The sequence below is a fragment of the Panthera pardus genome, unplaced genomic scaffold (assembly GCF_024362965.1).
Source record: "Panthera pardus isolate Hobbes unplaced genomic scaffold, ASM2436296v1 HiC_scaffold_23, whole genome shotgun sequence".
NCBI classification, from domain to species: domain Eukaryota; kingdom Metazoa; phylum Chordata; class Mammalia; order Carnivora; family Felidae; genus Panthera; species Panthera pardus.
This window is the reverse complement of record NW_026526799.1, coordinates 6,689,107-6,704,179: the sequence shown is the minus strand read 5'-3', so window position 1 is coordinate 6,704,179 and position 15,073 is coordinate 6,689,107. Positions and strand designations below refer to the sequence as shown.

At 59.6% G+C, this 15,073-nt stretch overlaps 1 protein-coding gene across 2 annotated transcripts; it reads right to left on the bottom strand.

The window, feature by feature from the left end:
• Positions 1 to 484: 484 nt before the first annotated feature.
• MFGE8 (milk fat globule EGF and factor V/VIII domain containing) lies at positions 485 to 14,490 on the bottom strand. 2 transcript variants are annotated; one of them, XM_019460219.2, is made up of 9 exons: positions 14,333 to 14,490; positions 11,634 to 11,759; positions 11,144 to 11,275; positions 8,328 to 8,509; positions 7,674 to 7,829; positions 6,831 to 6,975; positions 2,706 to 2,890; positions 1,417 to 1,572; positions 485 to 1,284 (listed from the first exon to the last, which is right to left on the bottom strand). In XM_019460219.2, exons 1-9 carry the CDS (start codon positions 14,403 to 14,405, stop codon positions 1,147 to 1,149), a joined length of 1,293 nt encoding a protein of 430 aa, XP_019315764.2. In that variant the 5' UTR covers positions 14,406 to 14,490; the 3' UTR covers positions 485 to 1,146. The 2 variants fall into 2 exon arrangements, with proteins under 2 accessions (XP_019315764.2, XP_019315765.1); XM_019460220.2 differs by lacking the exon at positions 11,634 to 11,759.
• Positions 14,491 to 15,073: the final 583 nt, after the last annotated feature.

The following is a 15,073-nucleotide window of genomic DNA, read 5'->3' as shown; positions in this document are numbered from 1 at the left end:
GGCCCCTTCTACCCACACTGCACCCCACCGCTGGAGCCTCAGACAGCTCTGAATGCAGCCCAGGTTCGCGGAGTTTCTAGCAGTTTCTCCGGCCCATCACTCTAGAAGCGGAGAAAATGCTGAAGGGGAAAACCAACAGCCTCAGCCTCTCCTACTGGCATGGGAAGAGAGCAAAGGCATTCAGAGACAGGCTGTGTGTGTGCCAGGCATCCCCTGGGCCCCTCACGGGGCGGCAGCTGTGGACCCCAAGGCTGCAGGAGTCTGGGTCTGGGGTGGGGAGAACGGAGAAGAGGCCCGGGCATGAGGACTCCGTGGGACCCCCAACCCCCAACCCCCAACCCCCAATAGTCTCTCCCTTCTCGTAAGTTCTCCACAACCAGCAGGTGATACAAGAATACTGATGTCTGGAAGGCCTGAGGGGAGCGGGGAGGGCAGCCCAGGCCAAAGCCCATGTGGACGGAGCAGTGATGAGCCACAGCAAGAGTTCAGGGGGTGATATAAATATATTTTGGAAGCTGCCTGTGTACTCTGGGGTAAAGAACCAGCACAGAGGGCGCCCCCCCCATGCCCACCCACCTCCACCCCTCTCTCCATAAGCCCGCCCCCTCCCACTCCCCCCCCATTTCTGTTTCTTCTCAGGCTTCAGAATAAGGGTCAAGAGGGGCGGGTCTCCAGGGAGAGAAGGGGCACATGGGAGGAGGGCTAGGTGGCAGCAGGAGGGTGGCAGCATCAGGCTGAGGGACAGGAGACCGTTATCTCCAGCCTGGCGCCTCAGGGCCTTCCTCCAGGGCCGTGGGAACGCGGGGTGTGGGAGAGAGTGCGGGGAAAACAGACTAGAACCAGGGATCCGAGGGGTGCGGGTAACCCTGACTCCCTACTTCGCCCTTCCCTCTCCATCCCAGACCTACTCCACTCCCGTGGTGTCTAAGAAAACGGACGGCGTGAGGGCAGGGCACCAGGGCCATGGGGGAGGGGGAGGGGGAGGAGGGGAGAGGGGAGGTGACTGAAACCCCTGCCTCTCCCCTTCCCCCGTCACCTACAATCAGGAGGTGGGGTGCAGAAGGCCACAGGCCAACAGAAGGCCAGGAGGACGAGGTGAGGGCAGGCGCCCCGCGGCCCTTCGGGTGGCGCAGGCCGGGCCTACCGCTAGCAGCCCAGCAGCTCCACGCGCAGGGTGATGCGGTTGTGCCAGGCTACGGGCAGGACGCGCACGAAGCGAGCCAGAAAGGGCATCTCAAACATGTTCTTCTTGTGGGAATTGTTGTCCAAGTTGCCAGGGAAGATCTGGAGCGGGGAGAGGGGGTGGTCACGGCGGGGGGCCAGCCCCCCCCCCCACCCCCCCCGAGCCTCAGGCCAGACTCAGAGGGTCCCCCCACCCCAGAGGGGTGACAGAGGGTCAGCCGGACGGACACTCACCTTGCTGTCCAAGGCCCCCTGGTCCCTGTACTCGGTCCAGTTCATGCTGTTGTTACTGTAGGCCACCTTGTAGGCTGCCACATATTGGATGTGGCCAAAGTCTCGGGCCCCCTGGGTAATGATGCCCGTCACTTGCCTCTGGGTGCCCAAGTCAACCTACAGGAAAAATCAAGCACGTTTTCTTCATTTAGACCATTCTCCCGGAAGGTGGAAACAGGCAGGCATGCTGGGGCATGACTTCTAGTTTCGGGAAAGCGATTTCATTTGGCACAACCTCAGTTACCCCATCTATTAAATGGGCATAAATCCTACCACCTACTTTGCCAGACACGGTTAGACGCATCGCTGCAGTGAAGCTACGTTTCAGAGCGGGGGGCCTTGGCCAACCCGTAGCCCATCCTCCCCACCCCTCAGTACAATGAGAACAAGGACAGGAGAGTCCACGGCCGGTTCCTGGGTGCCCTGCAGGGCTGTCCACAGCCTGGCCTTAATCCCGAGGGCGTCCGGATGCAGGCAGCTCCTCGTAGAACCTGGCTGCGCAGGCTAATGGCTCCTTGGGACCTAGAGACAAAGTCCCTGTCCTCCCCGCCCCCCCCCCCCCCCCAGTCCCTGCCCACCCTGGGGAGCCTGCCTTCTGTACCCGGACAGGCAGTCCCAATGCCCGGGTGGCAGCAGGTGAGCCCCAGGCAAATCCTCGCCCTGCCAGGACTGTTTCCTCGTCTATAAAGTGAGCAGACAGTCTGGTTTTCTGTGACCCTCATGCTTCCCAATCTCCTGAAATCCAAGGGCTGCCCCACAGTGTGTCCTCACACGCCAAGTCAGAGAAATCCTGGGGTGAGCCTGCCTGGGTCAGATGGCCCTCCTCTGTCCCCTACTGTCCATGGGCTCAGCCTTGGCACCCTGGAGCAGCTGGTGGAGATGGCCCGACTCTCTCTCTCTCTCTCTCTCTCTCTCTCTCTCTCTCTCTCTCTCTCTCTCTCTCTCACACACACACACACACACACACACACACACACACACACACACACGTGTCCTTTCTGTGCCTGGGGCTTGGGGCCTTCGTGGAAATAGCCCTGAACTCCCCCACCCTCCCCCTCTGGAATTGCAGAATCAGGAGAAGGTAGGGCATGTGGGAGAAAAAAAGAACAAAGCAGAAGGAAAACAAGGCTTTTTCAGACCCTCCCTCTTGGGGAGCAGAAGCCTGGGGTGGGGGGGGGGGTGGTCAATGATCAGCAGCCCAACTCCAGCCCTTGCCCTTGCCCTTGCCCTTGCCCTGCATCCTGACCCACCTGCAGCCACTCAGAGGCATCATTGGTCTGGGCGGTCCAGGCGTTGAACTTGCCCTGCTTGTCCAGCCTCGCGTAAAAGGGATACCAGCTGAAGGCATTCAGGCCCCAGGTCTTGTAGATGCTGGAGGCCGTGATCTGCCTGTCGGGGATGGTGTTGTCCTTCATGCCCAGGGGTTCAGCACATCCTGCCGGCAAAGGGGTTTGCCACCCAGGTCAGCATCCACAGCCTCCCACAAGTGTGAGCAAGAGAAGACCAGGGGAGGAACTCCGGGGGTCCCGACTGGCCCTGGCATCCTCTTGGACAGAGGGAAACCCCTTCCACCTTTGAGAGCCAACTTTCTCTCTGCCCACCTCGCCCGCTCACCTCTGCCAGCTGTGCCCTCCATACCCAGTCCTGCCCTCACTTGCCCTTCAGAGGACCCACCACCTTTCCCATCTACACGAGGGCAGGCCCTGCCACGACCTCCCTTCCCTCCTCTAACGCCTGCCTCATGAGACCCCTCCAAGAAGCCTGCCCTGACCACCTCACTTGGGTGGGACTCGTCCCTCCTTTGGACTCAGCACTGCCTCTGTCACTCCTACGGTACAGCTGTTGTCTAGGAGGCTGAGGCCTGCAACTGTGGTCAAGAACCTCAGCACCTGGCATCTCCATCCAGCGCTCATGTCTGTCATTCGATCTACCACGAAAAACCTGAAAGCCGCTATCAGCAACCCCGTTCTACCGAACGAATGAAACTGAGGCTGAGTCATTAAGCACTGTGCCCACGAGACACACACACACACACACACACACACACGCAAACTCATCACCACACCACTCTGTGGCATCATCGCCACCATCCACGCCCCTTGGCAGAGCCAGGAAGGCCGGCCTGCTGGCGACCCAGTGACGGACGGGACAACACTATCCCCCTCCCGCAGGTGGCAGTCACAGAAGTCCGAACTCCTGGGGCTCACGGTGGATCCTGTATCCTGCCCCAGCAGCCCCTCCCTGAGTGTCCACCAGGGGGCCTTCCCACACCCAACACTGGGGGCCTGGTCACCCGGGCTCCGCGGTGGGCCCAGCGGCACTGCACTACTCCTCTGCACCTGCAGGTGGCGGTAGCAGTTAGGGACGGGCAGAAGATAACCACCCCCCTCCCCCAAAGAGAAGGATGGGCGTGTGTCACACCTGGCACAATCCTTACTCCAGTCAGTCCTTGTGGGGAATTTGGGGGTGGGGGGAAGTGGGTCTGGAAAGCCACGCCTCCAACTGGAAGCAGGTATATGGCTCTTTACATCCCTGTCTCCCCAGACGCTTGCACATTTGCCACTGAAGACATTTGCCTCCTGGGGCGCCTGGGTGGCTCAGTCGGTTGAGCGTCAGTCAACTTCCGCTCAGGTCATGATCTCACAGTTCGGGAGTTCGAGCCCCGTGTCAGGCTCTCTGCTATCAGCGCAGAGCCCTCTTCGGAACCTCTGTCCCCCCTCTCCCTCTCTCTCTCAAAAATAAACTTAAAAAAAGAAATGGAAGTAATATATTTATTTTAAAAAGACCTTTGCTTCCCAGGTGTGCCCACACCTGCTAACGCAACATCTCCTCGTGACGGTGGTGCCCCAGGGGACCCCCATGCTCCTCCCACAAAGAGAGCCCCCAGTGCTGGAAGCGGGTCGTTCCCAGGCCAAGGCCCGGGGCGGCTTTGCAGAGGATGCCGGGTTGGCATCATATGCTCAAGGTGGACCCTCCTACAAAACTGCTTCCCTGCCATTCACGCCCTCTCACCTCTGGGCGTCCTGAGGAAGTCAAACAGCCCTCCGAGGAAAATGCAGTTGGGAGGGGCCCTGAGCCAAGGGCCCAGACTCTCTGCTCTGTCACTGACCCTGTGGGAAGCCCCTGGGAAGCCCCCCCCCCCCCCCCCAGAGAAGTGTTCCTCCTGCATCAACCCGGGATCTTGTTAAAATGAAGACTGTTTCCGCAGGGCTAGGGCGGACTGGCACCCACATTTCTACAAGCTCCCAGGTGATGCTCCTACTGGGTCCACGGAGGGCACTTTATGAGCAGAGGACTGTCACCCACCCAACCCAATGAGTCTACAACCTGATCCAAGCCATCTTCCCCCATCTCTTCCCACGGGGCTCCCCTCACACACAATGGCCCTCTGCCTTCATTCTCCCCATACAACCTAGGGGATCCCTTCTAGACACACTCCAGTCATGTCCTATTAGCACTCCCCTTACCCCCACGTGGCTGCCCCTTGTTCTGAGCATACAGACCCGGATCATTAAAATGATCCATACAGCCCCTAACTTGTCTGAGACCTCTCTCCATCCACCTCTCCAGCCTCCCCACCCAATAAGCTGCCCCTCACTTTCTAGGCTCCAGCCCCACTGGCCTGCCTTTTATCCTTAAACATGCCCCAGGGCCTTTGCACCTGCCAGCTCCCTACCTGCCCGGAATGCTCTTTCCACGTTCTTCACGTGGCTTGCTCTCTGTCATGCAAACCTCCATTCAAAAACCATCCCAACAGGGCAATCCTCATGCCCAGGCCTCAGGGCCACACATGTGCACACAGGTACACACACCTGCACACACCAACATTCCAGCCCACTAGAATGCCGACTAGGGAAAGGAGAACTAGACCTCGAGGAGAGCAGACAGGCCAGCTTCCACAGCTTGCCAGGCTTACCCTCTCTTGGCCTAGGAGGGAGCCATCTGGGATAGGACCTTGCAGGCAACTTTAATAGCCAAAGGCTGCAGAGCCCCCAGCCCTGTCTGTCTGGTACCAATAGCCTACGTTTCCTTTTATCAGAAGATTGTCTTAACTCCCCATTTAAACAAGAAGGCTCAAAAAGGCAATAACCCTGTGACTGGGAACGCGTGATGACTTAAGTTCATACTTTAAGAGGGTGGGTGTGGGGTAAGACCAGAAAGGCAGAGGAGCCTAGCGAGCCTTACAGTTCCGCCAATGGCCAGCAGGTGGCGCTGTAGCTGCAAAGAGGGGGAAATATCCAGACCTCAGCGAGCACCCCAACCCCTGCAGCCTGGGGGGTCCAGACATCAATTTTTCCTGCTCATCAGAAACCTGCCCCTTTCTGGTGCCCCCCGTACCTCCACCTGGGAATATCTCTGGAAAGGGCAGCAGAAAGCACCAGGTCCAGCCCTATGTCCCTAGAAGCCTCCATGTTTCTCCTGAATGATGAGTACAGGGGAGGGGGGGGGCAGGGAGCACTAGGTGGGTGGGTGTCAAAAGCCCAGGGATCTAGACCAAGTTTTAATCCCTACCAGCCTGTGAGCCCTTGACAGATAATTTATCTGGGCCTCACTTTCCTTATTCATTCACTAGTTCATCGAATGTTTGAACAGAAGCACTTGGGTGGCTCGGTTGAGCATCCAACTTCGGCTCGGGTCATGATCCTGCAGTTTGTGAGTTTGAGCCCCACACTGGGCTTTGACACTGACGGCTCAGAGCTGGATTCTCTCTCTCCCTCTGTCTGCCCCTCCCCCACTCACGCTCTCTCAAAAATAAGTAAAACATTAAATGTTTTACTTATTTTTGAGTGAGAGTGACAGAACAGGGAAGGGGCAGAGAGAGAGGGAGACCCAGAATCCAAAGCAGGCTCCAGGCTCCGAGCTGTCAGCACAGAGCCCGATGCGGGGCTCAAACTCCCAGACTGGGAGATCCTGACCCGAGCCGAAGTCGGACGCTTAACCAACTAGCCACACAGGCGCCCCCACCCACCCAAATTTTTTTTAATGTTTACTGAACATCTATGATCCAGGCCCTGGGAATACAGAGAACAAAACAGACTTCCTGCCCTCATGGAGCCAACATCGGAAAAACTAGTGCTATGTGGTCTAGAAGTTCAAGGAACCAATCAGAAGAAGTGAAAGCCCTTTGAAAACTGAAGTGGTCTTTTTTTTTTTTTTTTTTTTTCCTCCTCTCTAACCAACCAAGACGCCCAGGGTTGGCAGATAGCAGACACCTAGGCGAGACCGCCGAGGGCCCGGTGACCCGTCTAGTGCGCATCTCCTGTGTGAGCCCGGGGCCCCGGGCCTTGTGCCGCCCTACCCAGCTCATCCTGGCTGAGAAAAGACGGAGCAGGGAAGGCCATCTCTTAGCATTGACCACAGCCCCCAGCACTCACCATTCAACTCGCATCCAAGGAGCTCGAAGCGGAGGGTACAGCCCCGGTGGCAGATGATGGGCACCAGCCGCACATACTGCACCTCCAGAGGGAAGTCAAACAGGTTGACCTTCAGGCCGCTGTTGTCCGTATTACCCACAAACAGCTAGGGGGAAAGAAGATCGGAAGGATGGGTCGGTGGGGGCAGTCCACCTTTCTGGGCTTGCCTCACCTTCCTCTTCAGCCCTGGGAGGCAGAGGTGGGGCTGAGCAGAGCCGGCAGGGGGTCAGCTCTTCCTCTGGCACCCACAGCTCTCAACACAGGTTCCCCTTCTCCCCCACCTTTCTTGGTCATCATGGGGCCTGGGCAGAGACCCCGGTCTTTCACACAGGGCCACCTGGAATCCCTAGGGTGCCTCTGCAAATTAGAAAAAGGCACTCCTGTCTCAAGACACTTTATTATAATAATTTCCCCACAGACAGAAGTATGCAAACATGACGTCTACATTCTGAACGGTGTTCACTTCGTAATGACATCCTCTAGCAATGTACAACCTGCACAACTGCCCATGGTGGCCCTGAAGGCTCAGAATGCATCCCACCTCCACCACTCCAGCCATCCTCAACAAGTCACATTGAACCTTTCTGACTCTCCTTATTCTCACCTGTAAAATGGGGGGAGGGTATTGTAACCACAGAACATGGGCATAATCCAGGTTTCCCAATATCTGGGAACCAAGGAGCAACGGCAGACCCACCTCCTGGCTAATCAATCGTCCAGGGCACACTCACTTCACTGGGGACCCTCAAACAGCTCTGGAGCCCCAGAGGGTGCAGACCACAGCCCTTCTTTTACAGCCCTCACCTTGTCTCCTGACCCCTCTGCGCTCTGGATAAACTGGAACTTGCGTCCGTTGACGCTGTAGGCCACCTTGAAAGTCTTCAGGTACTCGGCATTGCTTGCTCGGCTGGCACCCTGTGTCACCACGCCCGTCACCCACATCTTCCGTACCAGGTTCACCTGTACCCAAGGCGGAGACGACAGTACCCTTATCTCCCGGCTTCTTTATGCTCTCTCTGCTCCCCCCACCCAGAGTGGGAGCAACCAAGCAGGACAAAGGAGTGGGGACCTTCTCCTCTGGGCCTCTCAGAGCTTTGGGCCCAGTGCTCAGAGGGGCACCCGAAGAGGGACGAGGCCCCAAAGGCTTCACCCAGTGCAAACGGCCCCTCCACAGCCTGGGGTCTGCTCCTCCTCGTCCAGCCCGCCCCCGCCCCCCGCCCCCGCCCCTGCCCCCGCCCCCGCCCCCGCCCCCGCCCCCAGGCTGCCCTCCACTTACAGATACTTCACCTGTGGGAACCACTGCCTTGCTACCTGGACCCTGGTTATGACCCCAGCGTGGTGACCCCCCACCCCCCCCCACCCCCCCCACCCCCCCCCCCACCCACCCCATGCAGACATCCTCGTCTCACCCTGTCCCCTCCTGTGACTCTGTCCACCCTAGAGCCATTCTTTCTGTACCTGGATCCAGGGATTCTTGTCATAGTTGCTGGCTGTCCAAGCGTTGACGATGCCCGTGCGGTGCAGGCGGGCCAGCTCTGGGGCCCAGCGCTGTAAACCCATGAAGCCCAAGTACACAGACGAGGCAGAAATCTGCGAGTCGGAAATGGCACCCGTCTCCATGCCCAGCGGCATGGCGCAGGCTACGGGGGGGGGGGGCGGGGAGAGGGGGACGTGGCTGTCAGGCGGCCACCCGAGCCCCAGAGGACCAGAAAACAACACAGTGTGGCCTCCGCTGAGACTCAGAGCAGAGACCCGGAAAGGACTACGAGGGCCCGAGAAAGGTGCACGGTTATGAAGAGGGTGGGCCGGACGCTCGGGGGGGGGGGGGGGGGGGGGGGGTGCGTGGGGAGCCAGGGCCGCCAGAAGGTTCCAGGCCCGCCAGAAGGTTCCAGGCCAGGCTGGCACTCGTGGCGTCTCCAGAATCTCCTGCAAGGCTGTGGTAGGTGGTCTTGTCTTTACGGGGCATCTAGCAACAACTATGGGGGAGTGGGGGGCAGGCAGGGACTGGACCAGCGGGAGAGAAGACCAGTGTGGCCTGCTCTCCTTCAGGGTCCCCAGCCCACCAGGAGGCCCACCAGCCCACCAGGAGGCCCACCTGGTCCAGCCCCACCCTGGCTCCCCCAGGATGGCTTTGGGAGGCAGGCACGTCAGGTGGCAGGGAACAGTACCTGTTTTGCACACAAAGCAGTAAACAAATCTGCCTGGACTTTTCTACAATCCCACTGGCAGGACTTTCTGGGTGGGGCGTGAATGCCATTCTGTTTTCTCTCCTGTTCTTCACGCCTTCCAACTACTGGTCGTGACCCAGCCATCTGCGAAGTTGCTCCCGGCCAAGGGGCTGTCACCTTCACCATTATCCCAGGGATGTGGTCCGAGGGGGCCAGGCCCCTCTTATCCCCCAAACAGAGAAGCCAGGGACAGACCTACTCTTGCTACAACACCCCAGGTTCATGCTGAGCTCAGTGCTATGACACTCTCACAGGAAAGTGAGACCAGGCAGCCAAAATCAGAGCTGGGGGGGGGGGGGGGGGGGAGGGGAGGGATGTTGAGCAGGGATTTGCACCCAGGTCTGTCCTCACACCCCACATGTTCACACTCTAAGGGACCCAAACGTGCATTCTTTGGGCCTGTGGGGTCCTTGTGGGCTCCAAGAAAACCTACCACCTGACCAACAAGGAGGGGCTGCGACGGCCCCTGGGGGCCTCCCCTGCCTTTGTGGTTCTCTCCTGCCTTCTGCCCCAGGAGCTGCCGTGTCCAACCCGGGGCAGACCCCAGGCCACGAAGCAGGAGGCTAGGTGTGCGTAATTCCAATTCAGGTACACCCATGGTTACCTTGGCTCCCAGCACGGTAATTAGTGGGCACACCTGACCCCACCCAGGGCTCTGTCTGCCTTAGCGACCCCCCCACCACGCATGCACACACGGATGCACACACGCACACACATTCCTCCACCCAGGATCTCAAAGACCTTAGCCTCAGCCCACAGACCCAGGGACAGCCCCTGGGTGCCACCTCCTCTAAGGTGAATGGAATTGAAGGCACTTGCCTGCTCTCCTCCAGGCCCTGCACCCCCCAACTGGCCCAGCACCCCCCAACTGGCCCAGCACCCCATCCTCCTCCTCCTCCTCCTCCTCCTCTTCCTCCTCCTGCCGGTCAGCGAACCTCAGAGAATATCCCCACATCTGCCTGAAGGAGAACCGCCTGCCCCTGTCCAAGACGCTTAGTGACAGGCCCACCGGACCAAAGAAACCGGACATCCCTAAGAAGTGGACTCCCCCACCCCCAGCAGGAGAGGAAGAGTCCCAGCTTGGTGGGAGGGACTCCAGCTGGGCCAGGACGGAGGACGCGTGGACAGCCACAGCCAGCACTGCAGGCTGGGCACCCACCCAGGGCCATTCTGTGGCTGAGTGGATAACCAAGCAGGCCCGGCAGGTCAGCCCCTCTGCAAACGCCAAGCCTCTGACCGCCTGACCATGAGGGGACAGCCCAGCCTGCCCAGGCCTCTCCCTCCTCCCTGAGCTCTGTGATGAGGCCACAGTCAAACTTGGGCCAGGACCTATCAGACTCTAAGACCCAAGCCTTACTTCCTGAGCTGCTGGGCCTGAAGATTAAGAAATGTGTTTGCTGGGGCGCCTGGGTGGCTCAGCTGGTTAAGCATCTGACTTCGGCTCAGGTCGTGATCTCATGGTTTGTGGGTTCGAGCCCCGCGTCGGGCTCTGTGCTGACAGCTCAGAGCCTGGAGCCTGCTTCTGATTCTGTGTCTCCCTCTCTCTCTGCCCCTCCCCCGCTCACACTGTGTGTCTGTGTCTCTGTCTCTCTGTCTCTCTGTCTCTCTGTCTCTCTCTCTCTCTCTCTCTCACACACACACACACACACAAATAGACACGTAAAGAAACCAAAAAAGAAATGTTTGTTTTCCCCTCTTGGCAGAAAACTCTCAAGACTTAACCCTAACGCTACGTATCTGGTTCACGGTGACCTAGGAAACGGTATTGCCATGACCTCTGGGGTTACCACCACCCTTTCCACCCCTCCACCATGCCCCCTACAGTGACATCAGGCCTAGCCTATGGTGGAGAACAGAAGGCCGCGCCGGAATTCGCCCGGGACAACAGGACGGCTCACTCCCCTAACATGGCCTAACTCTGAGGCTCTGTCAACCCCCATCTACCAGAGGAGGCCCTGATGCAGGGAGTGAGGCCAGCACGTGGCCTGAGCTGCTCAGGATCCCCCCCCCGCTCCCCATACGAGCATTCACCCCCCAGATACTCACTGATCTCACAGTGGACACCTGTATAGCCATGAGGGCACTTGCAGAAGTACTGGGTGAAGATGTCCCCCCGGTGTTCGTCCTTGATCACCTGGCATTCAGCATCATTGTAGCAGGGGTTTGGGTTACAAGGACCTAGGGGTGAGGAGGCAGGTAAGATGGGCAATGGATGAGGAAGGAGCTGGGGATGGAGACAGCAGCAGCAGAAGGTGCCCAAAAGGACCCTCTGTGCAAACTCAGCCCCATGCCCGCCTCCCCCTTCCCACCTCCTCCCTCCCCCATCTGCCTGAAGGAGCCTGGGCCAGCCTGGGGCCGAGAAGGGTCATATGCAGGCGAATCAGTCCAAGTGAGGGAAGCATCCAGCTTTCCAACTGGCATGAGGAGTTTCCAGGGAAGTGCCGGCTGACGGCGGGAGAGGTGCAGGGGACCACTGCCCGCTAGGGCTGCAGCCGGGAGCCGGGTGCAGAGTGGGGGGCACTGCCCAGGCAGGTACCTTTCTCGGTCTCATTGCAGATGATGCCTGTGAAGCCTTCGGGGCAGAGGCAGTAGAAGGGGGTGTTGTGCCGGCCCAACAGGCAGGTCCCACCATTCAGGCACTGGCTAGAGTCACAGAAGTCACCTGCAATGGCAGCCCGGACTCATTCAGTGAATACTGGGGTGGGGCGAGGGGAGAGCTGCTGGGTGCATGCCACGTTCCTGAGACAGAGAACCCAGGTGTGGTCCAGGCTTCAAAGAGTCCCTGGAAAGAGGGGGACGGTCACTAGGTGATGCGGAGGCTTCGGGAGCTCTGACAGAAGCCTGCAGGAAGGGCCACTGGAGGTGTGGTTCCTGCCAGAGTTGGAAGCTTGGCAGAGCGGACATGTGAGCTGGGTCTAAAAGATGGAGTGGAGTGTGCCCGAACGGGGAGTGAGGAAAGAACGTTCTAATGATGAGCAGAAGCACAGGGGGGCATGGTAAGTGGGAAACAGGGAGACAGAGCTGAAAAGGTAGGGAGGGGCCCAGACCCGCAGGGACCTTAGGACTGACAAGCTCAGACTTGGCGTCGCGCAAACCAGGGGCTCTTAACCTTCCTTCAGTTTCCACCGTATTCTACAGGGGCAGGGGGGAATCAGAGTCTCAAGTGTGAGGGGGCAGCGGGGAAGCCATTTCCCATCCTGGGAAGGAGAATGGAGAAAAGGCCATCTGCAGAGATGTGTGGATGGGCTCCCCCGGGGCAGGCAGGTTTCCTGGGGCTACACAAACACCCCTCTGGCTCCGGGGTGGGAATGTGACAGGAGTGGGTAAGGTGAGAGGCCTGGAGAGCGTCTAGGAGGCTGTCACAGGCCTCCTAGTGACAGAAGAAGTCAGATGAAGGGGTGAGGGGGCCGGGCAGCGTTGAGAAACACTGCTGACACAGGAGAAGGGCTGGAGAGGTCTTCACAGCTTCTGGCTGGGGGCCTGGGTGACAGATGTGAGCTTATTCATGCAGCCACCAGGCCAGCCAGGCGGGTGGGGGACCTTCTAGCTGACCTTGGCATCCCAGAAGAGCCGACCCCATCATTTGGGGTAAGACATCAGAAATCACTTTTCCTCCCCACAGAGTCGTGCCATCCCAGACCAGGGGGCCCTCCTGAAATCTCAAAGCGCCAGAGAGCTGGGCCCAGCTCCAGAGAAGGGAACAGGGATCAGCATTAGTGAGCACCTCAGAGCTCCACCTCAGCCCCCGCCTGGGAGCTTAAGGCGGCTCCCAATGAGCTATTAGTCACTGGCTTTAAATAGCAGGTTAATCCCTCCTGACCTGGCAGACTGCAAGCGCTGCCACAGACAGAGGCTTGGGAATGGCCAGAATCCTGGGCCCCTGTCCCAACAAAATCCAACTCCTCCTGCCCCCCGCCCACCCCCCCCTCCCCACCACCCCCCCCTCCCCACCACCCCCCCCTCCCCACCACCACCACCACCCGCCCCCTCTCTCCTTTCTGCTCCAGGGCAAAGCAGTCTGGTTCCCCTAAGATGAAAAGGAAAGTGAAAGGTGGCCCTGACCCCACATCGCCTGACTCACCTGCGCACAGCACGCAAGGTGTTTCCCCGTTCCGGGGAAAAGCCAGGTCACCCTGTACAAAGCTACCTTTGGGATTTCAGAGTCCTGCCTTCTGGGAGATTTCCCCAGGGACATTTTGTGGGGACAGAGAGGAGTAGAAACGGACTCTTCCGAGATCCAGCTGTCTCTCCCGGTTTCTGGGAGAGCCACCAGCGCCCAGCGCCCAAGGGCCTGGGAGCTTGAAGTGCCCTTAAGCCTAAGGCTCCAGGCCCTGGGGGTCAGACTGTCACAGGGAGGCAGCTCTAGGGCTCAGCTTTGTCCCCCCTTCCCCTTGCTTTCTTTGAGAAAACGATGCAGCGGGTGCCCGAAGAGCGCCCACCATGGGCACCTTTTCCCAGCCCTGGAGGAGGCTGTGCGGGCCCCTAGAGAAGGGGATGGTGCATCCCCGGGACCAGCCTGCCCGGAGGCCCAGCTGTGCGCGGGAGGCCTCCTGGGCGGGGGCGGAGCCAGGAAGATACAGCAGCACGCCAAGGCCACGGGAGGGAGTCAGGAGCCACCAGCCCCGGGGGCAGCCCTCTCCAAGTCCCTCCCCGGGCTCTTAGCCCCCTTCGGGGCCCCACCTAGAGCCCCGGCCCTTCCTCCGCCTCCCCAGCCCTCGCTTATCCGACCAGACACCTACAAGCGGGGATGCAAAATTCCAATGAACAGACCGGCCGCCAGCGCTTGGGAGGGATTTGCCAGGGAAAGTTTGGCTGGACGAGTCTTCTCAATACAAGAGTCCTAGAAACTTCCAGGTGGAAGACGCGCCAAAGTCACGCACAGTTCAATGGCCTCATTTTACAGATGGGAAGAGAGAGGCCGTACACAGCAGATTCCTTTGTTATGTGTAAGCCGCATCCCTGGGGACCGTTGGGCTGTCACCCGGTGTCCCCGGTCCCCGCCCAACTCTCAAGCCTGTATCACTGGCCAAGAACGCCCGGGCGCCGAGACCTCAGGAGAGGCCGAGCGCATCCCCGCCGGCGGGCGGGACGCGGCCGGAGAAGTCGCCCCTCCGCACGGCCCCGGCTCTTTGCCCAAGTTTGTAAACAGTGGAGGTGGAGGGAGGGCGCCGCGGCGAACTTCCGAGCGGCGCGGAGAGGAGGGGCGAGGGCCAGAGGGCGGTGCGATCGACTCACCGGAGAAGGCCAAGAGTCCCGAGGCGCAGAGGAGCGCGCCGCAGAGCGCGGCCAGCAGGCGGGGGCCCGGCATGCCGTGGGGACGCGGGCGCGGGACCGGGCGCTTCGGCCGTGCACACCGCGGGGCTCTCACTCCGGCTCCCGGACGGGGAATAAATCGGGCAGCGCCGCCCCGCCCCCGGCCCGCGTGCTCCGCCCAGGCCCTCGGGAGGCGGACCCGGGGCGGGGCTCCGCGGCCAGCGAGGGAAGGGGGGGCACCGGGAGTTCCGCGCCCCTGCCTCCTGCCCTGGGCCGCGCCCGGCATCCCTCGTGGGCTGGGCCCGCCGGGCCCGAGTCCTGAGCCGACTGGACAGGGAAAGGCTCAGAGGGAGCTGTTTGGTGTTCCGTTTTTTAAGACTTAAGAAAAGATGCTTAGCCCTTATTCATAACGAGAAAAATGCAAATTAAAAGTACAGTGAGTGCCAGGTTTTGCTTATCAGATTGGCAAGGGTCGAATTATTAGCACACTGTTAGTGCGAGGCTGTGAGAACAGGCCGAAGCATGTGTTGCGGGAGGCGCTATAAATTGGTTCAGCCTCTCCAGACAGCTGCCTGGTAATACCTATCCAAGTGACCAACGCGGAGACCCTGACACCTAGCAATTCCACTTACAGGACTCTCTTGATCCAGATTCACATGTGTATAATGCCATGCACACGAAGATGTCCTAGCATATCAGAGCAGCATTTTTTGAAATGATAAA